Source organism: Anomaloglossus baeobatrachus, chromosome 2 (assembly GCF_048569485.1).
Source record: "Anomaloglossus baeobatrachus isolate aAnoBae1 chromosome 2, aAnoBae1.hap1, whole genome shotgun sequence".
Classification (NCBI taxonomy): Eukaryota; Metazoa; Chordata; class Amphibia; order Anura; family Aromobatidae; genus Anomaloglossus; species Anomaloglossus baeobatrachus.
The window spans coordinates 422,644,192-422,661,324 of record NC_134354.1 but is presented as its reverse complement, the minus strand read 5'-3'; the positions used below and the strand labels follow the sequence as shown (position 1 = coordinate 422,661,324).

Genomic DNA, 17,133 nt, shown 5'->3' with positions numbered 1-17,133 from the left:
ATCTGGGGGGCGTGTTTGGATCAGGGCTGTGGAGTCGGTAAGCCAAACCTTCGACTCCGACTCCGACTCCGACTCCTCAAATTCTCTTGCACCGACTCCGACTCCGACTCCGACTCCTACATATATTGCTTATAGTTAGGTGAAAAATTTCTTGTAGTACATGAATATGTGTATGTGAACATCAGACATTTAATAATTTTTATGATACAATAATCAAGATATTTGCATAGAACATAAAATATATTTATTGGAATACAACTTTAGAACACAAACTGTAATAAATTGTAAATATGTAATAAACTATGTAATATACAGTAGATTACATATATATCTTGTGTGTGTATATACACTATATATATATATATATATATATATATATTATATTACATATTTACAATTTATTAGTTTTTTGTGTTCTAAAGTTGTATTCCAATAAATATTTTATGTTCTATCCAAATATCTTGATTATTGTATCATAAAAACAATTAAATGTCTGATGTTCACATTGTACTACAATAAATTTTTCACTTAAATATAAGCATTATACTAAATGTTATTATTTAGTAAAATATTCAGCACATTCTGCATTGCACTCCTGTCCCCAATTTATTATATATTTTAGGAGTCGGAGTCGGTGCATTTTATACCGACTCCGACTCCGACTCCACCAAAATGAGCTCCGACTCCGACTCCACGACTCCGACTCCACAGCCCTGGTTTGGATACTCCGAGCCTTCCCCCCTCAGCACAGCTGCAAGACAGTATGGTTTCCTTCTCATAACTGGATAATACTTTGCTAGAACAGGGTGAACTGCGAGTGGCTGTGATTTGTGTGGTTGTTTTAAAAGATGTTGGTTACCTCGTATATTGAAATGAATACTTACTGTGTGACCTATACTGATGTGGGCTATAGACTGCAGGTGCACTGTTTAATTTAGGTGTTTTTGTGACTGAATACGGTCCCTTTCTTTCTTTTCTTTGTACTGTTTTTGTGAGGAAATAGGCTGTTATCTATGTAATTTTGTTTAAATAGAAATGAACATGATTTAATAAAGAAATATGAAAAATTTCTAAAAATTAGCAATTTTCAAACTTTGGTCATTCCTTTAATCTGGACAGTCACATCTCACAAAATAGTTAATAAATTACATTTGCCTGATGTCGGCTTTTCATCAGCACCCTCTGTAAAATGTTTTTATTTTGTTACGATGTTAGGTGCTGTAAAATTGTAGCAGTCCTTTTTTTTTTTTTTTTTTTTTTTTTTTTTTTTTTTTTTTCCCTCAAGGAAATTTACACAACTTTTTCTTTCAAGGAGCTACTCAGTATTTAAGTGACTTTGAGCAACTTATATATTGGAACCCCCCAAAGTGATACCATTTTAAAAACAGCCCCCTCAACATATGCAAAGCTGCTGTCGGGTAGTTAACTGCTTTTCAGGAACTAACGCAAAGTGGCATCACAGGAAAGAAAAATGTTTATTTTTTTACCACCTACATGTTGCTAACTTCTGAACAGGTCACTATAGCTGGCAGACTCTAAGGACATTATTTGGCCATGAATTACCAATTAGGACCATGTTTTCGTGGTCTCAGATTGCCATATAGTTAAAGAGGAAGTCCCCATACTGTTAAGAATGTAGATGCTATAGTCACTGTTGACAGCAGCATCTAAGGGGTTAAACGGCCATGATTTTTGCCAACACCGATCGTGCCTGATGCAGCAGGGTGTCAACTATAGTGTTCAGCCGACAGCTACAGCATCTTCACCCATGGGGGATGCTATTCACCTATTTCAGGTCCGTAAAAAGACGTATTGGTGGTCATTAAAGTGTTAAACCTTTAATTATATTGATATACAGCCCCTCTTTATGCAGTCATGCCAAAAGCACAAGTAGCGTGCCTCGCCACCCTGGGAGCAGATACTGCGATACTGCAGTGATGGGTTTTCCCATTACCATGTGTATTCAGCCTGATGGCTTGAAGCCCTGTCTGAGTCCATACCTAGCATTAAAGCAATGTGCTACTGTGCAGTCTGAAATGAACAGAATGTGATTTCTACAGAGACTAAGATCCCTCTAGATTTTGTAATTGTTACATGATTGTTTTCCATTTTTGTATTCACACAGCTTGATGGTCTGCTGGAAAAACGACAAGAAAAGTTGGATTCCGTCATTGAATTTAGTGTGGATGACTCTCTGCTTGTGCGCAGAATCTGTGGGAGGTAGTGGCACTTCTTCTTTTACATTTTTCATCACTAATTTAGCACTGTTTATATATATATATGTAAGGCTTTTTCTAATTCTTATTCTACAGGCTGATCCACCCTTCAAGTGGACGCTCATACCATGAGGAATTCAATCCGCCTAAAGAGGACATGAAGGATGATGTAAGTTGTTAGTGAGCATTCCTGTACATAAAGGTACTGTCACACATAACGAGATCGCTAGCGAGATCGCAGCTGAGTCACCGTTTTGGTGACGCAGTTGCGATCCCGTTAGCGATCTCGTTATGTGTGACACTTACCAGCGATCAGGCCCCTGCTGTGAGATCTCTAGTCGTTGCAGAATGGTCCAGGCCATTTTCTTCAAAGGCGATGTCCTGCTGGGCAGGACACATCGCTGTGTTTGACACTGTGTAACAGGATCACAGTGACTGCTGAGATCGTTATACAGGTCGCTACTGCGATCTGTATTGTTCTGCATCGCTGGTAAGATCTGACTGTGTGACATCTCACATGCGACCTCCCAGCGACTTACCTGCGATCCCTATCAGGTCGCATCGTTTTCGGGATCGCAGGTAAGTCGTTATGTGTGAAGGTACCTTAAGGCTGTGATTGTGGAGGCAGAGCTTTCCTGTCTGTAATCCCATTGAAGAACAATTATCCTTTTCCTAGCCTGTAAAAGCAGCCATAAGACAATATCTAGCAATTCAGCTGCACAAAAAGATAAGGCAAACTTTGCGGTCACGTTGGTCTTTAACCCTTTTATAGAAGTATAAACATCTTAGCAAGTGTTGGCATATCCTTAGTATCAACTTCTGTGGCCCCCTTGACATTAACTTTTTTTGCAACATCCACCGTATTTATACGGGTATATGGAGTTGATTCACAGCCAGCATTAGCCTAAAACAGCAGCTTTGATCAAATCACTTTTGTTATATTTTGTGGGTTTCAAAAAGTGTTCAGCTATAGTTTGTTAAAAAATAACAAATCATAATTGTACTCTCCTTCCCCAGCTCCACCAGTGAGGCTATGTCACTGCTCCCAATGTCTGACACTGGCTTTACCACTAATGTCATGTTGACAGCAGCAACGGGAACTCACTGGTGTACTCGGGGAAGGTGAGTAGAGCATTTTTTTTTTTTTTAACATAATTCAGCTACAGCTAAAGATTATCTGAACAGGAACAATCCCTTTAAACCCTTAAATACTGCTGTCATTCTTACAGCAGCATATAAGGTGTGCAATCCCAGGGAAGCACCATTCTTTATTCCAATCAGTCCTTCCCCAGCAACACGTGTGGTCAATTCTCAGAGAGCAGATGGACAAACAAATCGTGATAAACTCTAAGCACTGATTAGGCCACAGGGGGTTGCCATTAGCGAGTGTGATTACTCGATCGAGCATCTGGGTCCACTCAATACTCAGCCAAGTATCATGGGTGCCTGTATGTGCCGTCTGTGAAACAAGAACACAAATGATGCGGCTCCATTCACTGAATGAAGAAAGCTGGGACCCCAGTGATAGCCATTTGCAGTATCTGAATGGCTCTCCCCAGGGGATAAAAAGAACATTTTTGGATGTAGTGTGCCAAGATAAAAATAATTCTGCCCTCCCTGCGAAAATGTTCAGTATATGGCTGAATGTGGTGGAGAGCTGAACTGACCAATTATTGACTTACACTATACTCGTTACTCGAGTTGAGCCTTTTCAGAGCGTCAGACCTGATCAGCTCGAGGATCGTGCACTCGAGCATTTTAGTGCTTGCCCATCTCTTGTTCCCATCAGTCACGATTTAGCCAAGAAGCGGCTATCCATCATGTTAAGGCGCTCAAAGAAGCCTTTAAAAATAAGGGACAACACTGTAAATATTTTACATAAACTTGATGTGTCTGTCAAAAGTTTAAAAACATCTGAAATACTCTTATCAGTATTTATTTATTTTTTTTTTCCGACCTTATGAAAAATGCTGTATACATTACACACATTTGACAGTAACATCCTGCAGCTTTACATCGCGCCACACCTCAAAAAAACCCAAAACAAATAGTGTCAGATGACCTCCTGAATTCAGGTCCTGGTTCCAGATCCACCGCTCGGCTGCCTTGACATGTCAGAAACTCTAGATTTCAGTGCTGAAAGAACCAAGCCAGATATGTGTGTCATAAAACTTCACATTTATTTACGTCCTGAAAATTGCAAGGAGGTCAAACATACGGAATTAAAACCTGGGGAGGGTTGGGGCGTTTTGGCCTATGCCAATATCACGAGTATATCAGCTCAAAAAAAAAACGTAATCACATTAAAGCACTAAGTGAATATTTTAAAAAATCTCACTTTACTGCTGCTGTAATGCCACTTTTTTTCCCCACTTGGAAAAAGCTCTGCAAAAAAAAAAACTGTCAAGTCCGAAATGTACTTCAAAATACAATAGAAACATCTGACTAAGGCCCGTTTCACACGTCAGTGAAAAACACAGACGTTCTTCACTGACGTGTAAAACACGCACATGTTCCTCCGTGTTCCGTGATTCATGGCACATGTGGGTTGTCAATGTGCAATCCGTGATTGCATATGGACATTACTCACCTGCCTTCACTGCTGCTGTCCATGGTGCTGAAGTCTCCAGTTCTGCAGCGTCCGCCCACCGCCCTCTGCAGCTACTTCCTGGTTGGGTTTTCCTGCTCTCATGAATATTCATGAGCCAGGCAGAAGCTGCCGAGAGCAGAGGCTCCAGAGCGAATCGCAGGCAAGGTAAGTTGAAAATATTTAATATGTCCGTGATTTTCTTGTACGTGTTTCACTGATCACACATGGATCACATCATAGTGTGCTCCGTGGGTCATCAGTGATGCCAGAAAAAAACTGACTTGTCTCCGTGCAGAATCACGGCCACGCATGCACGCTGCACGGAGACACGTTAAGTGAAAAATCACTGATGTGTGAGCAGACCCATTGATTATAATGGGTCTGCGTATGTCAGTGATTCTGGTACGTTTTAAAAAAAAAAGCTCAAATGTACCAGAATCACTGACGTGTGAAACAGGCCTAAAAGATCTAAAAACACTGGAGGAGCAAACTTTGTGAAAACCAAAATGAGTCTGTTTCCAAACTTAAGGCCACAAATGCAGAATTTGCCTGATTTTATGTAGGCACTGTAGATGAACTAATCAACCCATTCACACAAAATAAGCCATTACAAAAAATATTTTTTGTAAAGTATAAAATATAACTTTTATTGAATAATAACATTTTAGTAAGGTGAGAAACGGGATTTGTACACAAGGTGGCAGCGCATAACAGGAGGAGGTGAGGTATGCATTAGCAGGTTAGTAAATGTGGAATTGGATTTACTGATGTCCTCTAATTTTATGTGCAGCAAGTCCAAGAATAAACAGTAAAGTGTCAATATAAGGTGTAAGTCACTTGGGCAGGACTAAAGACATAAAATAGCACACAGATGTGCGGGCCTCCCCTTGGAATGGTGCCAGGACCCGATACGTGTTTCTTTAGCACTTTTAATAAAGTCTGTATTTAGGATTTTTTTTTTTGCCTGTTTTTTGACATTTTAAATATTTTTTACTTGTATGTTGGCTCTTTGCTTGTAATTTGCATGGGTTAAATAAAATGTATTTGTTCTGGGTGATCCCTCTGGTATGACACGAAGGGAATTTTGTTACTTACCGTAAATTCCTTTTCTTCTAGCTCTTATTGGGAGACCCAGACGATTGGGTGTATAGCACTGCCTCCGGAGGCCACACAAAGCAATTACACTTAAAAGTGTAAGGCCCCTCCCCTTCTGGCTATACACCCCCAGTGGGATCACTGGCTCACCAGTTTTAGTGCAAAAGCAAGAAGGAGGAAAGCCAATAACTGGTTTAAACAAATTCACTCCGAGTAACATCGGAGAACTGAAAACCGTTCAACATGAACAACATGTGTACCCGCAAACAAACCAAAAATCCCGAAGGACAACAGGGCGGGTGCTGGGTCTCCCAATAAGAGCTAGAAGAAAAGGAATTTACGGTAAGTAACAAAATTCCCTTCTTCTTCGGCGCTCTATTGGGAGACCCAGACGATTGGGACGTCCAAAAGCTGTCCCTGGGTGGGTAAAGAAATACCTCATGTTAGAGCTGCAAGACAGCCCTCCCCTACGGGGAGGCAACTGCCGCCTGCAGGACTCTTCTACCTAGGCTGGCGTCCGCCGAAGCATAGGTATGCACCTGATAATGTTTGGTGAAAGTGTGCAGACTCGACCAGGTAGCTGCCTGGCACACCTGTTGAGCCGTAGCCTGGTGTCGTAATGCCCAGGATGCACCCACGGCTCTGGTAGAATGGGCCTTCAGCCCTGATGGAACCGGAAGCCCAGCAGAACGGTAGGCTTCAAGAATTGGTTCCTTGATCCATCGAGCCAGGGTGGCCTTAGAAGCCTGCGACCCTTTGCGCTTACCAGCGACAAGGACAAAGAGTGCATCCGAACGGCGCAAGGGCGCCGTGCGGGAAATGTAGATTCTGAGTGCTCTCACCAGATCTAACAAATGTAAATCCTTCTCATACCGATGAACTGCATGAGGACAAAACGAAGGCAAAGAGATATCCTGATTAAGATGAAAAGAGGATACCACCTTCGGGAGAAACTCCTGAATGGGGCGCAGCACTACCTTGTCCTGGTGGAAGACCAGGAAGGGAGTCTTGGATGACAGCGCTGCCAGCTCAGACACTCTCCGAAGAGATGTGATCGCTACCAGAAAAGCCACGTTCTGGGATAGTCTAGAAAGTGAAACCTCCCTCAGAGGCTCGAAGGGCGGCTTCTGGAGGGCATAGTACCCTGTTCAGATCCCATGGATCTAACGGCCGCTTGCACGGGGGAACGATATGGCAAACCCCCTGTAGGAACGTGCGCACCATAGGAAGGCGTGCCAAACGCCTCTTGAAAAAAGACGAATAGCGCCGATACCTGACCTTTAAGGGAGCCGAGCGCCAAACCTTTTTCTAACCCAGATAGCAGGAAAGAAAGAAAGGTAGGCAATGCAAATGGCCAGGGAGACACTCCCTGAGCAGAGCACCAGGATAAGAATATCCTCCACGTTCTGTGGTTCTTAGCGGACGTGGGCTTCCTAGCCTGTCTCATGGTGGCAACGACCCCGTGGAATAATCCTGAAGACGCTAGGATCCAGGACTCAATGGCCACACAGTCAGATTCAGGGCCGCGGAATTCCGATGGAAAAAACGGCCCTTGGGACAGCAAGTCTGGTCGGTCTGGTAGTGCCCACGGTTGGCCGACCGTGAGCTGCCACAGATCCGGATACCACGCCCTCCTCGGCCAGTCTGGGGCGACGAGTATGACGCGGCTGCAATCGGATCTGATCTTGCGTAGCACTCTAGGCAAGGGTGCCAGAGGTGGAAACACATAAGGGAGCCGGAACTGCGACCAATCTTGCGCTAGGGCGTCTGCCGCCAGCGCTCTTTGATCGCGAGACCGTGCCATGAAGGTTGGGACCTTGTTGTTGTGCCGGGGCGCCATTAGGTCGACGTCCGGCCTTCCCCAGCGGCGACAGATTTCCTGAAACACGTCCGGGTGAAGGGACCATTCCCCTGCGTCCATGCCCTGGCGACTGAGGAAGTCTGCTTCCCAGTTTTCTACGCCGGGGATGTGAACTGCGGATATGGTGGAGGCCGTGGCATCCACCCACATCAGAATCCGCCGGACTTCCTGGAAGGCTTGCCGACTGCGTGTCCCCCCTTGGTGATTGATGTATGCCACCGCTGTGGACTTGTCCGATTGAATTCGGATCTGCTTTCTTTCCAGCCATTGCTGGAAGGCTAGTAGGGCAAGATACACTGCTCTGATTACCAGAACATTGATCTGAAGGGTGGACTCCTGCTGAGTCCACGGACCCTGAGCCCTGTGGTGGAGAAAAACGCTCCCCACCCTGACAGACTCGCGTCTGTCATGACCACCGCCCAAGACGGTGGTAGGAAGGATCTTCCCTGTGATAATGAGGTGGGAAGAAGCCACCATTGCAGAGAGTCCTTGCCGTCTGTGAAAGGGATACTTTCCTGTACAGGGATGTTGACTTCCCGTCTCATTGGCGGAGAATGTCCCATTGAAGTGAACGCAGATGAAACTGCGCAAACGGAACCGCCTCCATTGCCGCCACTATCTTCCCGAGGAAGTGCATGAGGCGTCTTAAGAAGTGCGACTGACCTTTAAGGAGAGTCTGCACCCCAGTCTGTAGTGACCGCTGCTTGTCCAGCAGAAGCTTCACTACCGCTGAGAGGGTATGAAACTCCATGCCAAGATACGTTAGTGACTGGGTCGTGACAGGTTTGACTTTGAGAAGTTGATGATCCACCCGAATGTCTGGAGAGTCTCCAGCGCAACATTCAGGCTGAGTTGGCATGCCTGTTGAGAGGGTGCCTTGACAAGTATATCGTCCAAGTAAGGGATCACAGAGTGTCCCTGTGAGTGCAAGACTGCTACCACTGCCGTCATGACCTTGGCGAACCCCCGTGGGGCTGTCGCCAGCCCGAATGGCAGAGCTACGAACTGAAGCTGGTCGTTTCCTATCACGAAATGTAGAAAAACATTGGTGCTCTGTAGCAATCGGCACGTGGAGATAAGCATCTTAGATGTCTATTGATGCTAGGAAATTTCCTTGAGACATTGAGGCAATGACGGAGCGGAGGGTATCATCCGGAACCGCCTGGCCTCCACGTGCTTGTTGAGCAGTTTTAGGTCCAGAACGGAACGGAAAGAGCCATCCTTGTTTGGCACCACAACCAGATTGGAGGAAAACCGTGTCTTGTTCCTGAAGAGGAACCGGGATTACCACTCCTTCTGCCTGCAGAAGAGCATCTGCTCGGTGGGGATGTGGGGACGTTCTGAAGAATCGAGTCGGAGGACGAGAACAGAACTCTGTCCTGTGCACGTGGGCACACTGTCCCTCACCCACCGGTCTGTGACCTGTGGCAGCTAAATGTCGCCAAAGGCGAGCGAGTCTGCCATCAACCGCGGATGCGGAAAGATGAGAGAGCTGAGAGTCATGAGGAGACCGCCTTGGTAGCGGTTCCTCCGGCTGCCTTCCTTGGGCGTGATTGAGCCCGGCCGGCAGCTGAGCCCCTCTGAGGCTTTTCAGCCCTTTTGGACGAGGACAATTGGGACCTGCCCGAGCCTGGGAAGGACCGAAACCTCGGCTGTCCTTCCAGGACAGCATTAATAGGGTAAGTCGCAATGCAGACATTGCGAGGTTACGGACGCCCCTGCGGCACAGATGTACTTGTGCTCAAGACCAGCTGCACAAGAACAGCTGAAAAGCTTAGGGTGCCCATACGGCTGTGAATGCCGGAGCAACCGACACGCCGATAGCCTCACAGACAGATTTCAACCAGAGTCCATCTGTCTGTCAATGGCATCTGTAAGTGAAGTCCCATCTCCACTGCAACTGTGGCTCTAGCCGCAAGCCTGGAGATTGGAGAATCCACCTTTGGACCCTGGGTCCAACGCCTGACCACGTCAGGGGGAAAGTGATAACGTGTATCCTTAATACGTTTGGAGAAAACGCTTATCTGGTAAGCGTGGTGTTTCTGGACTGCTTCTCTGAAGTCAGCGTGGCCAGAACACTACTCAATATACGTTTGAGTTTGAAATGGGACTTCTCCTGCTGTGAAGCTGACTCCTCCGCTGGGGGAGCTGAGGGAGAAAAGATCCAACATTCCATTGATGGACGCTATAGGATCATTCCTTATGGCGTCACCATCCGGTGTATCCGGAGTGAGAGCGGTGTCAGGATCAAAGTCCTGATGAGCTACGTCTACCTCATCATACAGAGAGCCTCCTGGGACCCCCCCGGAGCACCGATTTTTAATCCAAGTGAGGGTGGCCAGGGAGCAATGATCCAGATTGCCCATGGCCTGTCCGGACTGCAAGTCTCTATCCCATTGCAACTCCGTCCCTGTCCTTGGACAGGGTTGAGAGGTGATTCTTTTGGCCACGTCAAGTAGAGACCCCGGCTGACCAAGTGCTACAGGGGAGCATTGCACCCAATGGGGAGCAGTGCCGTGGAACAGTATCACATGCAGCAAAAACAGCATCGAAAGCCTGTGTTGCTTATATGCTGCTGCCGACTTATAGAGCCAAGAATGGCGACCGTACAGTGCAATGTATATCATACAAGCATAAAGTACAAATGAACACTGCAGCACATGCAATACAAGCAGCATAGAAAGCCTGCTTTTCTGCTGCTGTAGACTAGCCATCTAGGGGAATAGAGCCCAGAATAGCGACCATACAGTGCAATGTATAGCATACAAGCATAAGTACAAATGAACACTGCAACCCCTGCAATACAAGCAGCATAGAAAAAAACCTGTGCCTCAGCACCCTTGCTTTTCTGCTGCTGTAGTCTAGCCATTCTATGGCGAATATAGCCAAGACTAGTGACCGTACAGTGCAGTGTACAGCATACAAGCATAAATACACCTGAACACTTCAGTACGTGCAATACAAGCAGCATAGAAAGCCTGTGCCGTAGCACCCATGCTTTCCTGCTGCTGATGTGTCGCCATCTAAGAGGGCATATAGCCCGAAATAGCGACCTATGCAGTGTACTTAAATACAAATAGACAAAACTGCGGTATTTAGTGTCAGCACCCCAGGTGCCGCTTACCGCCCGCCTATAAGCGGGTGTGTGGTCGCCCCATTCCTGTTGGTTGCCCAGAGTCCGTTCTCCCAGCTCGGGCTGCAGGAATGGCTGCCGGCGTCCTTCCCCAGCTCGTGTGAGTAGGGGCGGGCCGTGGGCGTGCCCCGAGTCAGAGCGGGAAACCTGGCGTCCCACAGTGTCTAGTGAGAGGGCTGGAGCATGTAAATAAGGCTCCAGCCCTCGGCGCTGCTGAGTGTACAGCGTCTCTCCCCTACCCTGATTGACAGGGTGGGGGCGGGAACGAAGCTGAGTTAGGCCGCAAAAGCCGGGGACTGGATTTATGAGCGCCGCCGCCGTAAAAGCGCGGTCGGCGCTAAGTCCCCGGCGCACTACAAGTCCCAGCCGCGCCGCCGCTCACGGAGCGTCTGGCGCGGTAGTTCCCAATAAATAAAGTCACTCAGCTAGGCTGCAGTGACTGTAACCCTTTACTGTCCCCGGCGCACTAGCACACCCAGCAAGTCTGGAGTGTGCTGTGCCTGTGTGTACGGGGACACAGAGTACCTGAATGGTGCAGGGCCATGTCCCTGAACGGCACTCCCGCTCCACATCCAGCAGGTTCAATGGGTCTGTGGATGGAGCCCGGCCTCAGGGCTTTGGGGCCGGTAAGATCCCACTTCCTCAGAGCCCCTCAGGGGGATGGGGAAGGAAAACAGCATGTGGGCTCCAGCCGCCGTACCAGCAATAGGTACCTCAACCTTACAAACCACCAGTGGGGTGAGAAGGGAGCATGCTGGGGGCCCCATATGGGCCCTCTTTTCTTCCATCCGATATAGTCAGCAGCTACTGCTGACTAAACAGTGGAGCTATGCGTGGATGTCTGACCTCCTTCGCACAAAGCCGAAAACTGGTGAGCCAGTGATCCCACTGGGGGTGTATAGCCAGAAGGGGAGGGGCCTTACACTTTTAAGTGTAATTGCTTTGTGTGGCCTCCGGAGGCAGTGCTATACACCCAATCGTCTGGGTCTCCCAATAGAGCGCCGAAGAAATTTCATTTTCTTCCAGTCAATGTATACTTTTTGATGTGCCTGTGGTGACTCCTAAAAGGGAGTGATGCCCTCAGTCTTCCATTGATTTGCATCCAAATATATCAGTCAGCCAATGAAAATAGTTTGCAGCATAAGGTCCTGATTGTAATCGGCACATGCGCAAATGCCTGTGGAGACGTGTCATCCACAATATCCAAAAGAGGTGACGTGACTGCTCCCAGGTGAGTCACATGACAGAATGAATCACATGACAGAGTAACGCAAAACAGAGAGGAGCTAAGCCGGTAGGATGGAGACTCTTCTATTAATGTCGCCGCAACCTGAGGATTGCGCAGGTGCCAAAATTGAGGTACCATGGTGTAAATAATAAATACATAAACAGATATTTTATAATATTATTTAGAATGTTACTGAGCACATAATATACATATTACTTTGTACAAAAGGTGTAAAACATATTAAAGTCGTGGAAAAACAGTGTACATAAATTGATTAATCCAAACAATAAATTACCATGAACTAATTATATGTACACAGAATGTGTAGAAATAATTCGTAAAGATGGTAATAAAAATTAGTCCATGTCACAAAAGAATATAATAAAGGTAAGTGCATTTGAATATTTAATGGCATGTCTCTTAAAGGGAACCGGTCACCAGCTTTTTGCCACTTAATCTGAGAGCAGCATAACAAAGGGGTAGAGATCCTGAGTCCAGTTGTGTGTCACTTACTGGGCTGCTTAGAGTAATTTTGATCTACTGCTGATTAAACAGTGATTATATCATTGGAGAACTACTTTGCCTGCTGCCAGGTAGTCCAGCATATTCATGAACTCTGTATAACTGCTAGATCTGCAGCAGAAAAATCATTGATTTTATCAAAATGACAGCAAACAGCTCAGTAAGTGACACATCACTGGAATCAGGGTCTCTGTCGCTTTCCATTTCCCATGCCAAAACGCGTCTGGTCCTGGCACCATTCCAACAGGAGCAGATGTCCACAGGTCTGTATTCTATTTTATGCACGGTCTATAGTCCTGCAAAAGCACCTTATATTGATACTTTTATTCTTGGAGTTGGATATACTGATCTTTGTATTTTCTCCAATTCCACATTTATTTACCTGCTTAGAAATATCTCATCTCCTCCTGTTATGTGCTGCCACCTTGTGTACAAATTTGGTTTCTCACCCTACTATATTTTTATCATTATTCAGTAAAAGTCATATTTTATAAAAAAAAATTCTGTAATGGCCCATTTTGTGTGAATGGATTGAATTATTTAATGTACAGCCATTAATCACAGGGATACTGCACATTGTTGCAGTATTTTTTTGGACACATTTGTCCTATTTTTTCTATTTTCTCTGTTATGGTTCAGTTCCACTTGTGCATAGCTCCGATGTGAGAGCATCAGAGGAGATGTGCTAATGACCCTCTGCTGTGAGCGTCAGCCACAGATCATGCGACTGTGATCTTGCGATCAGATCATAGCTGCACTGAGTGAGCACTTTCTCCCCATCTCCTCCCAGGCTTGTCTCTGTGTACATCGCACTGCAGTCGGATTACATGCGAGTGCAGTGAGTGAGCTCAGACTCGCTGCCAAACGCAGCATGCTGTGATTCATTCTGCATTCTGCATGCCGCTATGGCATAAGAATTCAATTGCAGATGGACACTGCCCTATAGCTTTGCACTTGAGTGAGAGCAATCTGATGTTTTAACGGATTGCACTCGTCTGCAAAACGCAAGTAGAACCGAGACCTTAGGCTGAACCTTTGGTATTTAACTATAGATATGCTGTAGTCCTAAAGGCCCTGTCACACATAAAGATAAATCTGCGGCAGATCTGTGGTTGCAGTGAAATTATGGACAATCAGTGCCAGGTTTGTGGCTGTGTACAAATGGAACAATATGTCCACGATTTCACTACAACCACAGATCTGCCAAAGATTTATCTGTGTGTGTGACGGGGCCTTTACACTACCGTAATGGAGTGGAAAGGGGAAGTCTGGATTACAGCTATATATAAGCGAGCTAGGACTTGTTCTAAATGGTACCCAGTGCAAAATTGCCCCTTGGTGCCCCCAAACAATTGAGGGGGTTTTTTTGTTTGTTTTTTCTTAATTTGTCTCTGTGCACCTTTCCTGTGATGGCCGATGGACTGTGCGCTTATAGGTAAGGATAGGCCATGGATATATTTTTTTATAAATTAAAAACTTGACTAGAAGAGACTTGATCTCATTCTGCAAAAGGTAAGTCAAAACAATATTTTTTTTTTTTTTAATTTTTGCATTATTTTTTCAGATTCTGAAGTTCCAGTTTGTCATGGATTACTCTTAATGCATGTTCCTCACTATTCCCCAGGTGACTGGTGAACCACTGATCAGACGCTCTGATGACAATGAGGCTACTCTGAAATCGCGACTGGAGGCCTATCACACTATGACCTCACCACTGGTGGACTACTATCAGAAACATGGAATCCACACAGCGGTGGATGCTTCCCAAGCTCCAGATGTTGTGTTTGCAAGCATCCTGGCAGCTTTCTCCAAAGCACGCAGTAAAGACCTTGTTATATTTCTCTGATAATCATATGGAAATAGTACAAATAATTTATAGATATTTGCTCTGCAGTGACTATTAATTCTGAAGGAACTTGAGCATCGAGCTGCTGTCCTTGCTTATGTCTGCGTTGTCCATAACCACTGTCTTTTCTAAATAAAAGCTCTTGTAAAATAATGATTTATAGATGTTATTGAGCACAAATGTTTAATCTGTTTCATATTCCTGTACAGTGCTGGCTTGTTACTGCTGTTCTGTTCTTTTTCCATGTGCAGCTGTCCTTCTGTGGTGTCATGTTTTTTTGTTTTTTTTTTTCTTTTGTTTATATTACCATTCATTTTTGTTTCTGTCTTCATTCATTTCAGTGCACTGATCCCCAGCCATCCCCGGAGTGTGTTGTCTACAGGCCCCAAATCCTGTGTACAAGAGTAGGGCACTGCATTATAAAACTGAGGACTGAGTAGACTCGCTAATTCCTCTGCTGCTGTTTTGTCCCTGTGTGGTGCTCATCCATTTCAGGAGAAAAAAAAAAAAGTTTACTGCACTCAACATGTCATTAAAGCTTCTAATTCTGCAGAAGCTAGAGAATATTGGACCTCATTGAAGAGGTGTGTGGCGAGATGGTAACACATAGGCAGTGCTTACTTTTTCACTCATTTGGTATTAAACAGAAAAGGAACAAAGTAGGTCTCAAGAAATTATGCTGAACAAATTAACTTATGATGAAACACAATTTGGACTCATTTGGGAGGGGAGGGGTTGGTTTCTCTCTTTTTACATTCTATCTACATAATTATGAGCCTGATGGCAAGAAATCCAAAACTGACTGCAATAAGAGATGCATAAAAAATAATTTCTATTTAATGATAACATGAAAACCACAATGACCCCCTTTTCTAAAACGTTTGTGCTCTAATTGGACAGTTTGCTATATTGTACTCTTCTATCCACACACAGTGCCTTACATTAAGAACATAGCAATAAAGGATGTGAAGGAGTCAGCAGTTCTTTGATGTATTTATTTTTAATATGTATGTAGCCACATTCAGACATCTGTGAATCACGTACATATTATGTGTCACCTACAGATAAAACACTACAAAAAAAAAAAAATCATCGAGGACATGTCCGTTTCAGAACAGTAGCACAAATCAAAATTTCCCACCCAAGTCTGTCTGTGAAAAATCATTAATAAGACGCTGGGGATGATTATATAGAATTTGTGCTCTGTCCAAAATTACTATATTATATATATATATATATATATATATATATATATATATATATATATATATATATATATATATATATATATATATATATATATATATATATATATAATAATTATAGTAATTTTGGACAGAGCACAAATTCTATACAATCATATAAATATTATGCATGCGGCTGCTGAGTTCTGGTTAGGAGAAATGTGGCCATTCTATGCATTGTGCTTCATGCGTGTACCGATTTTTTTTTTTTTTTTTTTTTATTTTTTTAATATAAATATTAGTGTATAAAATTAAATTGTGTAATGGTAGTTGTACTTTTTAACTGAGGTGCTGGGGGCTTCCATTTTTATTTGTTGGTGTGTAAAGTGTCTCAAGGCAGTCCCTGGCCTTTGAAGAATAGGGTTGGATACTGACTGCAATCTTCTGTGCTATGGCCATATTATTTGTAAACTGGGCATGCCACCCTGATGTGCCCAGTTCACAACTGTAGATGGACCTCTGAATCCATTTTGCTATAGCCCAGCGCTGGCTAAAATTTCCCTCTATCATCTGTAATGTGATCTGAGCAGAGCTGTCATGTGATTTGTGGCTGATGTGCTCAAATCAAAATGAGCAGTGAGCACAGCAGTCCAGGCACCAGCAATGCGGAAGTAATTTCATGCAGTGACGTACTGGATGAACTTACCGCTGCAACGCAGGTGAGTGATCTCTTATAATTACTGTGCTCTGAACAGTGCCAGCATGTCATTGAATGCTGGCTCAGATCACAGTAATAAGTGAGCAAACTTGCAGACAACAGCGTTGTGGGGGTGGACTCCATCCAGGGGGGAGTACACATCACTGGATGAAATTATTGCCACAGTGCTGATGCCTGCACCCTGTCCTCACTGGTAAATACTGTGATCTGAGAGGAGCAGTCATGTTTTTAAAGCTGCTCAGGACAGGTCACAGTAACTGTTCATAGAGCCATGCACCTAAGGCTATGACCGCACTTTGGGTCGTCCTACTTGCAGTTTTAAATGCACGTTTTGGCCTTAATTGATTCAGCCAAAGTTGCTTTTGACCAAAAAATAGTGCTAAAAACACATGCGTATTTACCGCGTTTCAGCCGCGGTTTTTACATGCTTTTCCATTGCGTTTGGAAAGATGCGTTTTGAACATAAAGACACTGCTAAATAAAGTTTAAACAGTCAAACACAATGAAAAAAGGACACATATTTATTGAAATTATAAAGAATAAAGTTCTCATAATTATAGCGGTTTTATACTATTTAGTGGTAAAATAGCATTAAAATTATATTTTTCATTATTATAATTGTTGGTGTGTGTGTACATAATCCATTAATTTAATGTCAGAAAAGCTTGCGTTTTGATAGTCAAACGCATTGTTTCTGCTGGTAAAAAGCAGGTAAAACACTGGAATTTTGATGATTCTTC

The 17,133-nt window shown here is 44.4% G+C and overlaps 1 protein-coding gene across 2 annotated transcripts in view; it reads left to right on the top strand.

Annotated features, from left to right (window-relative positions):
* The window catches only part of AK2 (adenylate kinase 2), a 47,189-nt gene extending 31,718 nt beyond the window's left edge, over positions 1-15,471 (top strand). The window contains exons 4-7 of one of the 2 annotated variants that reach the window (XM_075334148.1): positions 2,126-2,220; positions 2,313-2,385; positions 14,270-14,465; positions 14,833-15,471. In XM_075334148.1, coding sequence (XP_075190263.1) covers positions 2,126-2,220; positions 2,313-2,385; positions 14,270-14,465; positions 14,833-14,840 — 372 coding nt within the window. In that variant the 3' untranslated portion in view covers positions 14,841-15,471. Of the gene's footprint in view, positions 1-2,125; positions 2,221-2,312; positions 2,386-14,269; positions 14,645-14,832 lie in introns of those variants that run through there. The other variant, XM_075334147.1, reaches the window with a different exon arrangement.
* The last annotated feature ends 1,662 nt before the right edge of the window (positions 15,472-17,133 follow it).